The 18,982-nt window shown below is 37.5% G+C and overlaps 1 protein-coding gene across 1 annotated transcript in view; it reads left to right on the plus strand.

The window, feature by feature from the left end:
• The window catches only part of ELOVL7 (ELOVL fatty acid elongase 7), a 32,285-nt gene extending 15,666 nt beyond the window's left edge, over positions 1-16,619 (plus strand). The window contains exons 2-8 of the mRNA XM_049795393.1: positions 4,114-4,207; positions 6,536-6,726; positions 9,067-9,147; positions 9,560-9,616; positions 11,358-11,463; positions 14,240-14,376; positions 15,689-16,619. Of these exons, the coding sequence (XP_049651350.1) occupies positions 4,144-4,207; positions 6,536-6,726; positions 9,067-9,147; positions 9,560-9,616; positions 11,358-11,463; positions 14,240-14,376; positions 15,689-15,892 (840 nt within the window). The 5' untranslated portion in view covers positions 4,114-4,143 and the 3' untranslated portion in view covers positions 15,893-16,619. The remainder of the gene's footprint in view (positions 1-4,113; positions 4,208-6,535; positions 6,727-9,066; positions 9,148-9,559; positions 9,617-11,357; positions 11,464-14,239; positions 14,377-15,688) is intronic.
• The last annotated feature ends 2,363 nt before the right edge of the window (positions 16,620-18,982 follow it).

Here is an 18,982-nt window from a genome sequence, read left to right on the forward strand (position 1 = left end):
CTTTGCTCTTTTCACACAGCCCTTTCCCTCCTTAGCCTCACTTACACCCCCTTTTTTTATAATGGTGAAGACAAATTTGTTTAAAGATGTCTTCAGAAATTGTATTGGTACAGCTGGCTTGAACCTAGGTGCACGATACTACTTCCAATGACATTTTTAAGTAAAAATGAAAAAAAAAAAAAAAAAAAAAGAAAAATAGCTCTTATTTCTTTTTAAGAGCTGAGTACCTTGCCTATGTTTTTGTGGTGATTTCAGTTCTTCTTTTCCAAATGCATGTGCTTGAGAGGACTGCCTCTATGTTCCTTAGAACTTTTCAAGCTAGGCAGACCGAACTTACATGACTGCATTTTTCTAAGTTTATGTAAATTGCTTCCAATATGTCATTTAAAGTAACCTAATTTTGAAAATTAGTCTGTTAGTGTGACTTCTCTAATTTTGAAAGAGTTTACTACAATCTAGACACTCCATTTTAGAAAGAAAATTCCCTACTGTTAGTGCATTTTAGTTGCATTTTCAAATTTTGTTACAAGCAGAAAGAGGAACATTGGAAATAAAAGGGCTGATATGCTAATTCTGTAAGTACATTAGCAGGTATGTAAATTAAATGTGTATTTTCCTGACTGAACTGTGGCTACACAAATGCTTAATGTGCAGATGAGTTTACAGTATGAAGAACTAAAGCTGTGTTAGTTCTTAACACATGGCCTTCTCTGTCCCCAAGTCTTTGCTCCTTCAGGCCAAATCTTTCCAGTCTCACATTTAGAGGATAAGTTCTGTAGAATTCAAAACTGCCAAACATTATGAAAGATTGTATTATGGTCAAAGTGTTATCAGATTACTTCTTAACAAGATCGTTGTATTGTAAAAAAAGCAGTCTTTCAAAACTTTTTTGGTTTTTTTGCTGAAACACAAGCTAGTTTGTCTTCTGTGGGGGCACATGGGGGTTTTTTACTCTTCTATTTAAACAAAAAAAACCTCAAAACACAAGCCTTGAGCATATTATTTTCCAGTTAAGTGTAACAGGATAAGACAAAATAGCTTCCATGCTGCCATTAACCCTACTTGTAGGTAGCTAACAAACAAAAAATCCTGAAAACCTAACATTAATGCAAACAATTGTTCCAAGAAATGGACTTACAAAGGAAAACTATGTAGCTAGTTAAGAAAATAAGTAGAATTGTAAGCACATCGGAAGTGAAGTAGTAGTGTTACGTATGAAAGTTGATTTTAAAGAAACCTTCTAACTGTGGAAAAGTTCTCAACACCATTGTCTTGCAGGCATTACTCCTACTCTTAAAATAATTAGTTTTTACCTGTTGTACCTAACTTACCTTCAGAGTAATTGATCTGTTAGTACGCCTGTGTGGTGAGGCTGTGGCTGCTCTCTGGCTGGTACATCCTTCTTTCAAGGATAGTGACTAAACTGCAAACTTTCAGAAAAAGTTTAGCAACTGCTGTGGACTTGTATCTTGCTTGCTTGTTTATGAACTGAAAAGAAACCTTGAAGGCTAAGAGCCTTGTCTTAGCTCTTGTGAAATGTTTTAATGGGAGAAGAGTGGTGAGTCCTGGGGTCAGGAGAGGTGGGACAAGCCTCTTCATCAGTTTGGTAGGGGCTGGGAAATGTGAGCATTCGGAATTTTCATCTGCTGCCTTTCTACTACAAGCAGGAGCAATCCACTGGAAATAGTCTGGTTCCAGATAAAAGGCTTGCTTTTGGTCCCAGTGCCTAGCAGGCATAAGAGTTGCTATTTAAACACCGAAAGCACATTTGTCTGACTCCCAATGCAAAATTAAAGTGATGTCGGCAAGTCAACTGGATAGATGTAAAGAATTGTGTATTTGTAAGGTTGCAGTTGTCAGGATGAGAGGTTTGCACCCTAAGAGGGAGAAAAAGTCAATCAACACCCCCAAGCCCATAAAAAAATGGGAATTCATTTTGAGCCAACATCCATATAGAATTTTCTGGATTTTTGAAAGCATGTTTTGAAGAAGCAGGTTACTTGTTTAACTTGGGTTTTGGTCAGCATGTTGAGCTAGACAGTCTGAGTTCCAGTAACATCTTTATCAGGATGAGAGCAGGAAAACTGACTGGCAGTAAAATCAGTAAACTATTTTTCTTACTGAAGAACTGATTAAATATTATGTGATTGTTTGTATTCAGTGAATATATTTACTGAAATATTGAGCCATACTGTGCACAAGGTATCTGTCGGCTTTGGTAGAATATTGTTATAACCGCTGAACAAGGTACGTTCTGTTTACCATGTCTTGTCTCTTGATAGACTGTTCTCATGAGACTGACATGGGAAGAATACTGGATTTTAAGGATAACTTCTTGTAACCAATCTAACTATTTTAATAAAATAATTAATTATAAAATACAGACTTTTAACACTTCCTCCCAGCACCACTTACTTATAGCTGAGTTTCCTGGCTGTCATAGTCAGGCAGTCTGAACTACCTAGTGTTCAAGACAGGGTTGGGTTTATGTATGTTTGATACCATCCATAGTTTAGCTTATGGAGCAAGATGGCAGGGATATTTATAAAATGTTTCTTAACCATAAAGTCTTTTCTCTCGTGAGATTGCTAGTGCCAAAAGGAAGAAAGCCACTCAAGTTTCCATTAGAAAAGGAAGAGGATGTCCCCTACTTCTTCTGATTTTGCCAGATCTCTGTGTAAATATAGAGCTTTTTAGCTATGTAGTAATATGCACATAGGTCATGTGAAATTGATCAGCATAAAGGCAGTGACACTGAGTTGGGAAATGCTGGTGCTGGAGGATGGTATATCTGGAAAATGTCAACTTCAGAGAGACTTGCAGAAGGAATAATTTCTGAACATGAAATTGATGGTGGTTTCAGATGTTCAGACACACAGGACAAGTGCAGGCAGGAAAACAAGTGGGTAGCAAAAGGAGAATTGGGAAGAGGTAGATCAGATGAACTCTAATGAAGGCAGGCTTGTCTGTGTTGCCTCTTGTGATGAAGGGTGGGTGTAGTGTACTTTGAGGTGCCTAAAAACTCCTGTGAAATGGCAGTGAACAGAAGGAACTTGTAGAATTGGAGATAAAGGTGAAATTATTTTTCAGGCATGTTATGGTGAGGACAAATGAGAAGACGATAGTGAGGAGATCTGGGGAGAGAGATGCATTACCATCCTGAGGGCAGAACTGGCTTTCCAGACCTGCAGCTGGCTTAGCCTTGGGGAGATGCAGAAGGGCAGCCAGAGGAAAGGAGCTGGTTATCAAGGTGTGCTGCAGTCTGGACTAACAGTGTGAAGACTGCACAGGGCTATGGAGAGAAATTGTATGGTGAAGGGACACACAGAGCAGGAATAGGAGAGATACCCTTCAAATGTGTTGGGATTTTTAAAAAGTATTTTCTAGGGGAAATGAGGTAAGGGAAGGGAAAAAATCAGTACTCATAAGCATACTTCTCTGAAAAGTTTTACATATGTAGGTTCTGTTGCATACAAACTGGATGTGCTGGGTAATTTTTCTGAGTTAATGGTATTACCAGTGGTACTATGACACTTCATGATCCTGGTGTGGAAACGGTTGATTCATCAGAGTGTGATTTGCATACAAATTATAACATAGCTCATTATTGTATTTAAAAGGAGACATATCAGCATCTTTCGTCTTTCCAACCTACCTTAGAAATACTTCTTAGGTAGAAAATAAAAATTTTCAATAGTAAGTATTGCAAGCTGAACTTCTTCACATATCAGCGGCTTGGACTTTAAGTGGAGATGGTAATAAAAATGAATTTAAGTAGCTGCTCTTTATTTATATTTTCCCCTTAACTGTAATGGTTAAACACAGCATGGTTTCTTGAGATAACACTTTATGGCATGGAAGCACCTTGTTTGGTATGTGGAGATTACAAAATCATATGGTTATGCTTAACGGCTCAGCTATAAATCAGCCCCAAGCATAGTGTGATGTGGTCAGCTAATGCTCCCTGATCTGTATTTCACATGTGGTGCTCTGTTAGCCCTCTCTATATTTTTCCCATTTTGTTTCCTGAAAATCTTTTCTAAAACACTTTACTGACCTTTATTTTATTAATTATAAAAATCCATATTTCTGTTTTGGTTTGTTTTCCTGCAGGCAGCATCACAATATATTAATCAAGTGAAAATGGCCTTTAGCAACCTGACATCAAAGGCTGTACTACTGTATGATGAATGGATTAAAGATGCTGGTGAGTCATTTAAATCTAAAACTTAGTAACTTTCAATAATTTTGATTAGCAATGTTTAGCTATTCTAGGTGTACTGTTTATCAAATTAATGTAGCTTTGTCTTCCTGTAAATGTTTCTAAGACTTGCCAGGTTACCTACTGAACTTTTTTACCTATAAAGAACAGACTAATTTCTGCATTTTGAAACAGTAAAAAAAGCAAAACTCAGCTAGTTTATGGGTATAACCTCAGACTAAATAATGTGCAGACGGAGATTGTCGTGTAAGAGTTTCTGGTTTGCCTGAATATATAGTTTACATTTTTTCTGTGCTGCTGAACATAAAACTTGAACTCTTTTTCATTACTGAACAACAATATTTTATCAATTAATTGAGCCTGGTGCATGGTGTTACTGTATTTTGCTTTTGCAAAATGAAAGAAATAAAAACCCTGATAAATTACAACATCTGAAATTAATCCTCAGAGTAAACAGTTCTGTTTTGAAAAAGAATGTTAGAACCTTGTTGCAGCTGGTATGAAGATATTAAACACACTTTGCTTTAACATTGTTGTTCTGTAGTTCTGCATGCTTACCAAAAAATGACAGAGAAGATCTCAAGTTTGTGGTTAAGACCCATCTGTCATAGTGGCATCCCTGCGTGTTCCTCACTGTGGTAGGCATGTAGTGACAGAGATTAGCTGATTCCTGGAGAAAACTTGTGAAGCAGTTAATGTTTGATCAATAAAATTACTAATTTATCTTTTCCAGTATAGCTGAGAACCATTTCAGTTGTTCTGTAGAACCACAGCATACGAGTGAGAAGGGAGTTTTATCAGTACGACTCGTGGGGTAATGTGGATTGGGATGGAGCTGGGTGATGGACCATTTCTGCTGCAGTGTCCGTGACTTCAGAATTTGAGTTCCTCATCTCCCTGCCTACCAGTGCTTGTATTTGGCATCTTGTAGCATACTAGTGGCGGGACATGGTCTACTCAGGATCAAGCTGGGAAGACCAATGGGAAAGCTTTGGTAGTACTAGTGCAAAGGGTGGATGCAGGAAAAGCAGTCAGTTACGAAGAGCTGGTGATTCTCTTGCAGTGCAACACATACAGATACCTAGTGCTGTGGTTCACAATCTTTGTTGGTCTGTGGGCAGCAGCACTGGGCACACTGCAGGCTCTGAGCAGCATTATAATGTTCTTTCCTCCTCAATCTGTTTTAAAACTTCCAGTGGCTGTAAACAATATCAGAGACTCTTTTGGGTGATAGGTTGCTTGAATGCTGTGGGTTGAAAATCACTCACTTAAGACATCTGGCCACGCATTAAACACTTAACAAAAATTGCAGTGGTATAATTTCACACCCAAAATTCAGCAGCAAACCGTAAAAGCAGCAGTTTACTGAGTCAATAGTTGAGTTTGGGGTCATTCAGAAAGGAATCTTCAAAAGTCAGTTTATAAAAATAATAATAAAAAAAATTTAAAAAATGCATGAAGTTCATACCAGTTCTACTGCTTGTGGAAAAATGTGGAAGTCTTTGATGAGCTGGGGCTCTGTGATGAACCACAGAAGGGTGCAGTGGAATCATGGTGAAGCTCAGAGGCAGCACCTGCCAGCTTCAGCTGCAGGGAGAGGGAGCAGGGCACGCGTAGGAGGAGGACTCTGCAATACTTCTGCCTGGGATAACTGGAGAGGAGCATGCAATACTTTTGCCATTTGGAGGCTTGTAATGTGAAAGTGTGTGTTTTGTGGCACTCTGAAAGCAGTGATATGTCTCGACTGAATAGGCACAAGCCTTGAGTGCTAAGCTACGAATACCAGCTGATGGGACAGAAGGTCTTCTGACTTTAAAATCCCCTACTTACTATGTTAATGTTGTACTGCTTATAAAGCTCAAGGATCTTGAAAAGTGGGGCTACTCCCTGTCTCTGACTTGAACTTGTGAAGTAAGGTTCATGCTTTTCCAGAAGAACGAAGTCTCGGGTGAAAATGCAGCCTCAGTGATCTGCTTGTGCGTTGCCTTCCTGTGCTGCCCTCTGAGCCCCGTTCATGTGTGAAAACACAGAGTTTTCATGAAGGAGAGCTCTAGTCAGAAAATGGGGTCACTCATGATTCTGTGTTCTCCTTCATTTCGTGTGAAGAATTGATGCAGAAAAAAGCCTTGAGTCCTACAGTTGCTAAATCTTGTTATCCAGTTGGCATGGATTTGAGGTGAATAGACTCTGAAATGTGACCAGTGACAGCAAAACCTAATCCATTAAGAATTAAGTGCCTTTCTGTAGCTGTTTTAGGATTTAGTAAGTACTGTAAAGATCCAATTAATTTTTTTTTTCTCCCCCCTCCTCTAGATCCAAGACTGGAAGGCTGGCCACTCATGTCTTCACCTTTTCCAACAACCTTTATCATTGGAACCTACATTTATTTTGTAACTTCCTTGGGACCCAAACTCATGGAAAATAAAAAACCGTTTGAACTCAGGCAGATAATGGCATTTTATAATTTTAGTGTGGTAGCCCTTTCTTTATATATGACTTATGAAGTAAGTACTACTTTTATTTGTAAAATATTTATATTTTTTGTCTCTACTAACTTTAAATAAATTTATTAATATGATTCCCACTCTGCAATTCTTAAAAAACTGTTATTCTGATTGTTGTAATTATATTCATCCAAGCAGTATGTTAAACTAATTGAGTTGATAATTGAAAAAAAGGGAATAAGTCTTAGATAGAAAGAAAACTTGTAAAATATTTTGTGTCATCATATACAATTTACAAAATTAAAAATTCTCATGACTTGTTAAATTTCCCTGGGCTGTAACAGGTAAAGCAGAGTACATGTTTTTCATAGTTTGTTGTAATTGTTTCTGTCCTACTACATTAGTCAACACTGATGTTTCAAACACTGTATAGAGTGTGTTTACTATGGAGTAATCTTCAGTTAGGTCTGCCTTTTAAAAGACAGCATTTAACAAAACCTAATTTGTGGATTTTCATCCTTTAAAAAAACCAAACCAACAAACCAGCAACAACAAAAAAACCCAAGCCAAAACAGAAAAACACCACCCTCCCAAACCATGAAAATCTCTAACATTGATTTTTTTCTCCTCAACGCCAAAATAGCAAATGCTCTTTCTCTCAAAAGGAATGTTGAGATTTTGCTGTAGTTCATAGCTCAAGCAAATGTTAACCTTTAAGACTGGAAAGCCTGAGTTGTATAGTGTTATGGGTTGAATGACCTAAAAATCCTTAACAATGAATGGTATAGTCTATGTAGAAGCTTTAGTTTAGAACCTTAAACCTAGCTGGTTGGTTGTTTTGTTGTTGTTTTTTTTTTTTTTTGTTGGTTGTTTTTTAAAGTGTAGCTATTTAATAGTAGTATTGTGTGAATGATAGCCTTATACATTTGCTTGGTGAAGCCTCACTATACTAGTACTGACCCTGTTTGTGTTAAATCTGGCTGTGTGGCTATTGCAGGTTTGGCAAACTGCTAATGCAAAGTTGTCAGATTATTGTGCCAAACTGGCAGCATACCTTTGTGTTAGCTCAATTTGCATAAATTTCATCATGAGTTACAGTGAACTTCTTGACATTTCTTTTAACAGCACTCTAAAGGCATGGCAGCAGCAGCTACTTTGTGTCATGACTGTTGCGTGGAAAGCAGTGGGCAAGGTGCACGCATTTGCTATTTAGACTGTCTTTTGAAAAATTGCTGAACTTCCTTTTCTGATTTGGTGCCAAGTTTGGTTATGGTTATAACCCCTGGAAACAAAAAAAACCCAAAAACTTCTGTTAGTGTCTGACACTAACACAGTATTCAATTAATCTGCTGTCAAGACTTCCATGTTACAATTTCATGAAAGAATGCATGGGTAGAGGGCAACAGATTGAATTTCTGCTATTGTCTAGTGCTCAGCAAAAAGTTGATTCTTTCTCTCTTTGGAACCAAGCCATTTGGTGGGTGCTTTAGTATTGTGCAGTCTTGGTAGTGTTTCAAATCTTGTTTTATTTAAGCAATAGAAGAATTTAAGCAATTCTTTTAGGAATTTAACAGATGGAAGGGTTTTAGTCCATTTAAAAGAGCTGAACCTCCTATTGTGTGTGAGTGGATGATGACGATCGATGGATGAGAAGCACTTTATAAACAGATATAAGATACAGTAGTCCTAGTGGCTGGCAGGGGAATAAGCCACGTGTAATATTAACAATGTTGCTCTTGTCCGAGCTTTAATATATTCCAAGAGAAAAGATTAAATTGTATTTGTTACATACAGTCCTTTGGTCATGCATGTGCTCTTGATTGTAAAACCCTAGCTCATATCGGTGAAAGACTAATTGAATCATGAAGTTTAACTAAATAAAATTTTAGGAACTGTGATACTAAAAATATAGTGCATATTGATTTGTTCCTTGTCTTTAATGAAATTAAGCCATATTCTTCTGTTGTGCTGGTTTTCTTTCAGTATTAAGATGCTGTGTTGTTTCTTTTTAGTATTAAGACGGTTGGCTGTGATTTTCAAATTTCAAAATGTTTGATTTGTTTTTGTGGTTGGATTTACCCAATAAGTTGGTTTTTTAACATTGGTTTTGAGATGCAGCTGTTTCTCCTCTTTGGTTACTAATGCTGAAATAATGGGTGTAGGAAGAAAGTTCTTTTCTATAGGTGTGGTCCTGGAATTAGAAATTAATTAATCTGCAACAGCAAAGTATTTTGTGGTAGCTAGCCGACACAGAGGTAGATGATTGACAAGGCTGCTGTTTCAACAAGTTTTTAATACTGTTTTCCCCTCCTGCTTAGTGATTGTGAAAGTAATCTGAAATGAATCAATTTTTTAAAAGACATAAAGTAAATCTTTGCCCTTTCCCTTTTTTTGCTCCAGTTTCTTATGTCAGGTTGGGCCACAGGTTACTCATTCCGGTGCGATATCGTTGACTACTCGAGGTCACCTACAGCTCTAAGAGTAAGTTGCCAAACAGAAAGCCGAATTGTTATGTTACACTGACTTTATTTTTAGAAATGCTTTTTGAACAACCAAATGCATGGCTGTAGGGTGGAATGCACTAAATGGAAATACCTGCTTGCATAATGTAGACCATGTGAGTTAACTGGAGGGGTTAATTGTTTGGGAGAAAGAAAGAAGCAACATATTTGTTGGCTTGTTCTTCTTGGTTGTAAAATTTCTCCAGGATTAAAATATGGTTTTTTGTTTTTAAAGAAAAACTAAACAAACCATACATTTAAATATTTCTGTCAGTCTTGTGACACCACTTACCCATCCCAGTACTTTCCCTTATATAATTACTTTTCCTGCAGCTGCTTAGTTTTATTTATGACTATTATGATTTGACAGTTTCTGGTTTTTACTCTTGCAGATGGTACGAACTTGTTGGCTTTACTACTTTTCCAAGTTCATTGAATTATTAGACACTGTAAGTATTTGTAGCCTAATAAAAGAAGTAGTGATGTCTCCTTTTCACAGAAGAGGAATCACTGCTGTTGGAAGCTGGGGGCATAAACTGTTTTTTATTTAGCCCTTCAATCTTCAATTATTGGAATACCATCAAGGTGTTTACCCTTATTATTGCCTCTCATCTTATTGTCCCATTACACTGTCATTCCTTCATTATCAGGAAAAATGTTAATGAGGGAACACACACCTTTAAAAATTTAGGAAGCCCTGATAACTTGTCTGTTTAACAGCTGAATACACTGACCTGTTGTGCTGTGGCAATGCTTGTCTCAACACTGCAGATAAAAACCAGTGTTGATCATGCTGAATTTGTTATCCACATCATTTCAGATTTTATCTTCCACGTTTGGAATATTTGCATCAGCAGCTCTGAATGCAACATAAATTGCCATATCTACCTGCTCTCAATTCCTGTGTATGCCTTGGGGGTCATGACTATAGATGCGTTTCATATCAGGCTGGCACTCTAACCTGTTTCAAAGAAAGTCTGAGCAGCAATGCATTGAAGCAGAATGCAGACCTTGCTCACCACCAGCAGCCATCTGCCTTCCCCTCTTCATGAGGCCAACACCTAGTAGGAGTGGTTTAGCTATTTTCAAACCAGCTTCTGAGTGTTGGAATCAGCTTTGATTTCATTTGCCCTATTCACACAATAATAGGCATGATAGTGGTGATTCAGGAGCTGACTCATGAGCAGTTAGGATGTTCTAAACCCTGCGAGCAAAGTCAGCCATTTAACTTTCATCTGCAAATACTCATGATTCAACACTGGAAGATCTTACTGACTGAGCCAAATGGAATGGTAATGGAAGGGCCAGGAATGCTAAAGCTGGAAAAGCCTGACAAGTTTACTCCTCTACCTTTACTACCTGCTGGTTAGACTGCTCCTTTTTAATTAGTCCTGGGACTGAAAAATTCTTCTTTTAAAAATTTGTTGGTTTTGAATCCAGCCGACCAGGTATGTGTTTCTCAGCAGCTTTTTGGTTTTATTGCTAAAGTAATTTCTTAGCTGTATTTAAGTCAGCTGTTTCCAAATGTTTTCCATGACTCACCAGACTTCTTTTCTTCTGTGTTCATTTGCTTGCCATCTGATACTACTGTTTGCATGACCTGACTTTTCCTTATACAGTTTTCTTGCTCTGTTTTCCCTTAACACTTCCCTTGATGTCTATTTTTTAAAATGTGGCCTGACAAGAACACCTACATATATTCTGTCCAATTTTGCCTTTTTCCAAGGTTAGCTAAATTAGTGTTCATAATAAAGTGCTATTTCTCTAACTTAATATTTTCTATTGCCTCTATCTGTTGCTAGTCCTTCAGTTAATTTTCTGAAATAGCCTTGCATTAGTAGTTCAGGGGACTTAAAATCTGATGCTTCTAGATAGTTCGCAATCCAAGCAAGTCTGTCTTAAGGTGTCCGTTGCACACAGAGGTGATGGCTCAGCCTTGGACATTTGCTTTCAAAGCTTGCCCTGGCTTTTGAGACTTCACAGGTGGATTTTATGTACTGGTTTAATTTTTTTAGAAAACTAATCTCCATATACAGAGCCTCAGTTTCCCTTCTTCTCCCAAGACTACAATTGTGAAGAATTTTAAGATGTATAGTTGTGAGCAACCAGCACTGATGTGTACAGTTTTTTGTACGTATGTTGGGCTTGATGATCTCCTGTAACATTCTGTTCATTAAAAATCTGTTTCAGATATTTTTCGTGCTGCGTAAGAAAAACAACCAAGTTACATTCCTGCATGTCTTTCATCATTCCATCATGCCATGGACCTGGTGGTTTGGAGTCAAATTTGCTGCAGGTAGTGGAGAGAGAGTTTAAGTTGTACATTTCTTCTGGTAGTAAAAGTTAACTATACTAGACACAAATATTTAAAGAACAGAATTAAAAATCTTGCAAACATCAATGTTTTTACATTTAGATGTCTGCAGTATTTCATGGAACATCTGAGATCACCATAATTGTTTAAATGGGGGGGGAGTATTCATTTTTCCCTTTTGACAGTGTTTTGTGCAGTGTTGGTTTCTCATGGAGGGGGAAGGTGCAGAGGAGAGAGCTGTATATAAGCAAAGAGCATTATTAAGTGAAAAAGATGTGACTGCAAAATCAGAAGTGCTAGGGGAGACGTATGAGGCAGATGACCCATTTGTCCCCCTGAAATATAAGAACTGAGTTAGAGGGGAGGACTGTGTTCTCATGTTTTTTTGCCTGTTTAAGAAATCTTTCAGGCTTTGCAGTTATTTTTGCTGGCTTTAGGTAGCATAATTGGGTTTATTTACATCTCATACTTTGGCTTTCACAAAACTACAGAATATTTTTCTGGACCTTACTTATTACAGAAACTTACTTGAATTATACTGAATTGAAAGTCTTTGTCCACTTCTAGCTTACCTTCACTTTCTCCTTTCCTGCTCTGTGTGTCTATGCATGTGTCTTCCTATGCTATATTATTAGTGTGCACCACTAATAAATATAGTTGGCCATGAGAATAGCCTGATAAGCACAGAGTGGAGAAGTGCACAGTCATTTAGTAGTCCATCTTTAGGAGGGTGTGGGGTTTTCTTAGGAGTTTCTACTGAGAAGTGGGTGTTTTGTACACGTTTCTTCACTCATGTTCTCTGGTATGTTTTTTTCTCCCAGAAAATCAGTGACAAATTGCTGAAGAAAACTACTGCTTATTAAGTCTGATCTGTTAGTGTCTGTTTTATGAAGACAAAAATAAGACCTGGAAGCAGTCCAGAAAATTTGTAGATGGGATCTTTTTAGCATGTCCAGTGTGCAGATTTTCATAGTGTATAAAAGGATATATTTCTGCTGTATTTGTTGAGTTTCTGTTATTAGGAAACTGGTGTTTTGACCATGTCTTTCTTAAATCTTGTTAATGATGAAACTGTGAATAGTTTTCTCAGCATACAGTTCAGTGTGTTCATAGATTTGCAAAAAAACCCCAAACAACCAACAAGCCCAGCAACTAACAGTGCCTCCTCTTCAACCTTGAACAGTTTACATTTATAGGTGATTAACTTTCTGCCTCTTACCTGGACATCGGATCAGTATACCGGCTACAAGCTTCTCATTTTGTATCAGATTCAAATTTCCCATGTGATAATTTGACAAATACTTCCAACAAAGTGTGGGAGAACAGTTTTGTCCTCTGTTAATAGTCCCTCGTATTCATGCAGAACTGTATTTATCCCTACAACTCCATTGCTTATCTTTACCCTAATCTTTCCAAATATTGTTCTGTTTGAAAACTTAAAATTTTTTTCCAACAATTTCAGCCCTGCTGCTTATCACTGTCTGTCCTTCTAAGTAGTGGCATTGATCAAGTTTTCAATCTGTTTGTAAAAAAACCAACGGGTTTGAATGCAGATGCTGATTCTTCTCTGATCTGACATAAACAAGGAATTGCAAAATGGTGCTTATGTATGTTGTTGCTTTTTGCAGCGTATGTTTGTACTGTTGATGAGGTCTTTTCTTCTTTTTTCTCTGCTTTAACTATTTATTTTTTCTTCTGAATATTCACTGTGCAAGCCAAGAAAAGTATGTATGTTTGAACTGTAAGAGCACTCAAATTATTTTAAAAAATACAAATAGCCAAGTTTCAAAGGAAGTTTGCAATCACAGCTGCAGGAGTTATGATCTATCAAGCTGGAAGATTAGTGTGAGCTACTAAAATCACAAAATAAGTTTTATTTTTAATTCGAATGATTCTTAATGGAAAATTGGCTTTTTCTCACCAAATGTCTGCTTTTATGTCATCTTCTTTTCTTCCTGATGGTCACTATCGTCATGTTCATATTTCTCTTAATACTTTGCTGTCTGCCACTTCTTGGATCATTTTTACCTATAATTTCTTGTGTTCATTAAAATAAAATTACGTTGAGCAGAATCATCTAACGCCATAGCTGATCCAATGAAAAAGGAACTATTTCCTTACTTGCTTTGTGAAATGTTTGTATCTTACCAGTTTCAGTCATGAGTTTGCCCCAAATGGGGCTACTTGGCCTTAAATTTCCTTTTCACTGTGAGTATGCTTTTGAGATGGATGATGGATTTGTGAGATCCTCACTTAGGTCATGATTCCAAAAACTTACTGTCTGAAACTGTGATTCTTTCTCTGGGAATCTGGAAATCTATGTTGGGGCGAGAATTATTCCTTATCTTCCAGAGCTTTGCAAAGTTCACCATGAAGTCTAGAAAAGAGGTATAAAACAGGAGGAACACTGTTTCTACTAAATTCTCTGCATCTCTATCACGTATATGTTTTATGAAAAAATAATAAATGAACCCAAAGAACAAAATTCCACTAAAACCTTTCACAGGTAATTAGATCAGCTAGATTTTATTGCTCTTTTGGAAATGCTTAGATAAGCCTTTTCTGAGAAAGGAAACTGGTATGATCCCTCAGAATTGGTGTCAACCCAATTCAGGTTAAAAACCTTGAGGGTTAATCAAAGTCTGTAAGTTTTGTGGTACATGTTTTTCCTACCCTGAGTCAAAACAAACTACTAGGATGTGAGGTGGCTTTTTAAATACCTGATGCAATAATACTACTATGTTTTGTTTTTCTGTAGGTGGTTTAGGAACATTTCATGCTTTGCTGAACTGTATTGTCCATGTTGTCATGTACACTTATTATGGAATCTGTTCTTTGGGACCAGCCTATCACAAATATTTGTGGTGGAAAAAATACATGACAAGTATACAACTTGTGAGTAACTTTGTTTGACATAAACACCTCTCAGAAAGCTGATTGTGGCTAACACAGACTTAATGCAATATGTTTGTACTTTTAGTTTACGTTCATGTGTGTAGCTGACAGTTGGTACAAGGTTTAGTCATGTTTTAATTGAGTAAAACAAACGTTGTGAGCTGCCCTCAGTTATATACTTAAATCCGCTGACTTCAGTGTTCACAGTAATCACAGAACTAGACACATGAGCTTTTCAGTTATGCAGTACTTGGTAAATACATTTGCAAAACTCATTGCCTGTATAAAAAAGATTAGAATGTAAGTTTACACCAAGAAAACATAATTAATGTACAGAATACACATGTAAGTAGTAGTGAGGAAAGAGAAAAAGAAGTATTTCTTTAGAATTTCATGTCTGTTCTTTCGCAGTTTAGAGAATGTTTAGAGTATAGTTTTGAGTTTCATATGTTTAGAGAATTTACCCCTTTCTCAGAGCATTAAAAACCACTCTTGCAGTAATTACATTAAGTGTTCTATTAGACTTAGATCACTTACAAAATGTTATTGCTCTGGGTGCTTTTTCATGCCCAGCTTTTTTAATAGCTGAATTTTTGAAATTCAGCTTCTGGCTAAACAATTAGTTTGGCCTGAGCAAGGGTGCTGATGGAGGAGGGAAAGGAGCAGGGAGAAGCAGCCATGGCTGGCTGCTTCCACCAGGTCTGGTGTTAATAGTTCATGTGACTGTATGCAACTGAACAATTTAGCTTGAATATATATAACTAACTGAAAGGCTTTGTCTTGGAGGCACTACTAGTGGATTATTAACTTGGAGCTCACATGGAAATTTATTTATTTGAATCCTCCATTAAATTGGATTTGGGGACCTACAGATGTTTGTGTTACACGCTAGTGTTGGGGGGAAGGTGGGAATTCATGTTCACCAATCCTATAATGGTTGCCTTTTTTTTTTTTTCTGGCTAATTTTTCTAAATGAGTCTCCCACTTGTCCCTGGTCAAACACTACCTGCCTCCTTTCTTCTCTGAACTGTCCAGGGCAGACTCCCATTCTCCTAGTATGGGTTTCCCAGTGCTGCTTGTAATTCAATTTGTCCCAGGACTTCTCTTTCTTTACTCTTTGAAAGTGTTTTTCAGTGGAGTAACATTTTGGGAGAGGGGCTCTAAAGGTGCATCTATGTCACTTTAAAAAGGCACCCCCCACCCCTGCTTTCTGTTGCTTGTTGTATGCAAGTTATGCTGAATGTTTTTAAACTTCTGTAGTAAGTTTGTCATTTATTTTAAAAGTATTCTTTTCTTCACCTTTTTCCTCCAGGTCCAGTTTATTATGATTACAGCCCACATAGGACAAATCTACATCATGGATGATTGTCCGTACCAGTACCCAATTTTCATGTTTATTATTTGGCTGTATGGCTCTATGTTTTTAGTCTTGTTCCTCCACTTCTGGTACCATGCTTACACAAAGGGACAAAGACTGCCAAAGATGGCAAGAAATGGGATCAGCAAAGATCAGTGAAACAAACTCTTGTCTCTAAAACCAAAAAAGTGTGTATGTCAAAGTAGAAACTTGCACTACTTGACAATCAAGATATTTAGGTGCACACACTACATGGTGTATATTTTGTATGTTTTCTTCCAAAACAGAATTTGTATTTTTATTGTAAGTTATTTGGGATTCAGAATTTGGGGGGTGGGGGGGAGCAGCATGGATCTCTGATTAAAAGAAAAAAAGGCATTTTTTCACCAACTTGTTCATGTCTATCCTGTAAGAAATCAATGGATAGATGATCTCTTCTCTAGAAGGTGCATGAAAATAAAGATATTCACTGGGAAAATTAAAATGTGTATGACAAGTACTGAGTACTTTGAACACTGAGGGGGAAAAAATTACTTCACTTTAAATGTTATAAATTGCTGAGACTGTCAGCGGTATTTTATTAAAAGAATGAATCTTCAATAAGAACTGTTTATAGAATCTGAAGCTTATTACTAATATAGTTAATACATAAACATTGTTACATGTGTTTACAAACTATATTACTTTAAAGAAAGGAATGGATGCTAATCTGTCAAGGTATGGTGTTTCATGTGAAGATCACAGATTTTTGGATATGCTATCTTCTACTAAGATAACTTAATTAATTTCATGTTCTACTCACTTGAACGTTATTCTGAATGTTGGAAACCTACTAATTTGAGGATTATCCAAACTGTCTTGTAGAGTAATGATCAAGACATCTTACTGATTTCACCAAAGTAGCCTGATATACTTATTATTCAATGTATCCATGGATATATTTTGATATTGGTAGCCTAGGCTGTTTGGGGGGGGGGGGGGGGGGGGGGGGGGGAGGAATCTTGTAATTCAATAGTCAAAATCTTAGTCCTCATATAAGTTTTTAAAAAAATACTTTTTGATTGAAGCCAAAATGTCACCTAGCATGATGGTACTGTGCTCTATTTTCTTCCATTTCCATTATCTATTGAAATACATGCCTAGAAAGTTTTTATCTTGTTTTTTTAATGATTGTTTTTGTTTGTCTTTAACAACTTAAAGTTAAAGTTTCTCCATTAACAGCACCAGTTACCTTGTCCAGAACTAGGCAAAAAGATACATGCTGTTCTCTGAGCTGCTGAGTGTGGGGCAGGCAGTGGTGACTGGGCATGACTCCAGTCCACGTAGAATTAATCACTATGTTGTTTTCCATGGTTAGGCAGTTGTTAGGGTCACACATGTATAGAAATGGAAGGACCTAGCTATTTGTATGCAAGCTGCATTTGTACTGTATGAGCTTATTAAGGAATTGGTGCATGCAACAGACCTGTAAACACGGAGTTAAAGGTGTTTCAATTAATGTTACCTTTAAAAGTACTGTTCTCTGTTATGTTTACTACTAACAGAAAAGAAGCTCATGATACTTGTTTTGTGCTTGATCTGATCTGTGGGATTTTCAAATACCCCAAACTTTGGGGCAGGTTTAATTGCCTCCCTGTTGTACCATTCCAAGAAAGTAAGTTTTGTTACCTGAATACTTTTATGGGAATACTGACATTTATGGTGCATTGTTAATGCTAAAAGAATTTATCTTGGACATGAGTTGCAAACTTTTTATGAGATTACATACAAGTCTTTCCACTATTTAATCCCTGTAGCTATCAACTGTGATGGCAGATTGAAGTTAGATCCCAGAAAGGATTTGGATAGCTTGAGATGCATATTGCAACCCCTGAATTTTAAATGCTTCATCCCAGAATCCTCAGTGCTGGGTTTTGGCTCCCTGGCAGTGCATGTGGAGAGGTGCTTTAGCACAGAATCCAGGACAGCCAGGGTGCTGATCAGGGCCACACACATTTTGAGTGGGAAATGCAATCACTGACTCTTTTAAGTTTCAAATCCTGCCAGCCTCCAGCTTGTGTGTATGTCCTTGGCTTCCAGAGTACGGGGTCATCTCCTAAGGACAGAGACCTATTGCTGTTTTTTTCAAACAGCTGGAAAAGATTTGCCTCTGATTTATTTTTAAAGCTTGAATGGTGCCTATTTTTTATATAATAATTTATTAACTAAGTACTGATGAAGAAAGTGGGACAATTTGGTTAATTTAGGCTTTCTTGAGCCTGTGGGTTCAAACGTGTTTGGGAAACGCAGACCTTTCGGCGAAAGGCTGTTGTAGCTAGCCTGTGGCTTAAGCTGGATGATGCTACCCTCAGCTGCTTCTGGAGGAAAGTAGGCATTACTCTCCAGTCTTGCAGATGACTCCTATGCTGGTAGGGGAAGTTGTCATTCTGGTCTCCCATTTTGCAATTATCCCTGCTCCGCCCCATAAGTATGCATGGAGGAATGCATCCTGCAGCTGTGTGTGAGGTGTCTGATACTTGTTTGTTGGTTTGGGATGTAGATCTGCAACTGATTCTTCGAACTCCCTTGGGCTTTTAAGTAGGAGCTTGGAGTATACATGGTCAAATAAGCAGCTCCGCGCATGGGCAGGTGCTGAACAGAAAGGAGCCAGAAAAAACTTCCAAGTCCAGCAGTTGTACAGAAGCCAACTGCCCCTGGAGTCAATTGTTTGAGATTAAGAATTAATAAGCAGGAGCAGAAACTGGAGATGCTGATCATTCAGAGATCTGTCAGCGAGCGCCATTTCGGATTCCTACTACGTAATTTCTTGCACGTGGGTTTAGTTTTCTGCAAGTTATGAAGCATTTGGGGAAAGAATGCATTTTTTTCAGTGAGTTGTGTGAATGTATCCTAAGAGGTTGCATATAGTGTAACTATGCTGATAACATTAGTACAAAATGTTATTAAACCCCATCCTCGTACACACAATGTTGCAGGCTGTGAGAATCACACCCTCTTGATCTGGACAGCTGCATTTTTTTCCTGCCTAAAAATTGTGCATTTTTTACATGCTGAAGTGCATTATACGTTTGAGTTATGCTAGAAAGAGGGGAGCGCAAGTCAGCAAAATCATTAAGGTTACAGTGACTGCTTACTGTTATGAGGGGAATGGCGTTAAAATTTTGTGTAACTTGGATTTGGTGGAGGAGAGGCACTAGTATTACTAGCTACTGCTCTCCTAAGAAACCGAGTCCTGAAAACTGGAGTGGG

Source organism: Accipiter gentilis, chromosome Z (assembly GCF_929443795.1).
Source record: "Accipiter gentilis chromosome Z, bAccGen1.1, whole genome shotgun sequence".
Taxonomy (NCBI): domain Eukaryota; kingdom Metazoa; phylum Chordata; class Aves; order Accipitriformes; family Accipitridae; genus Astur; species Astur gentilis.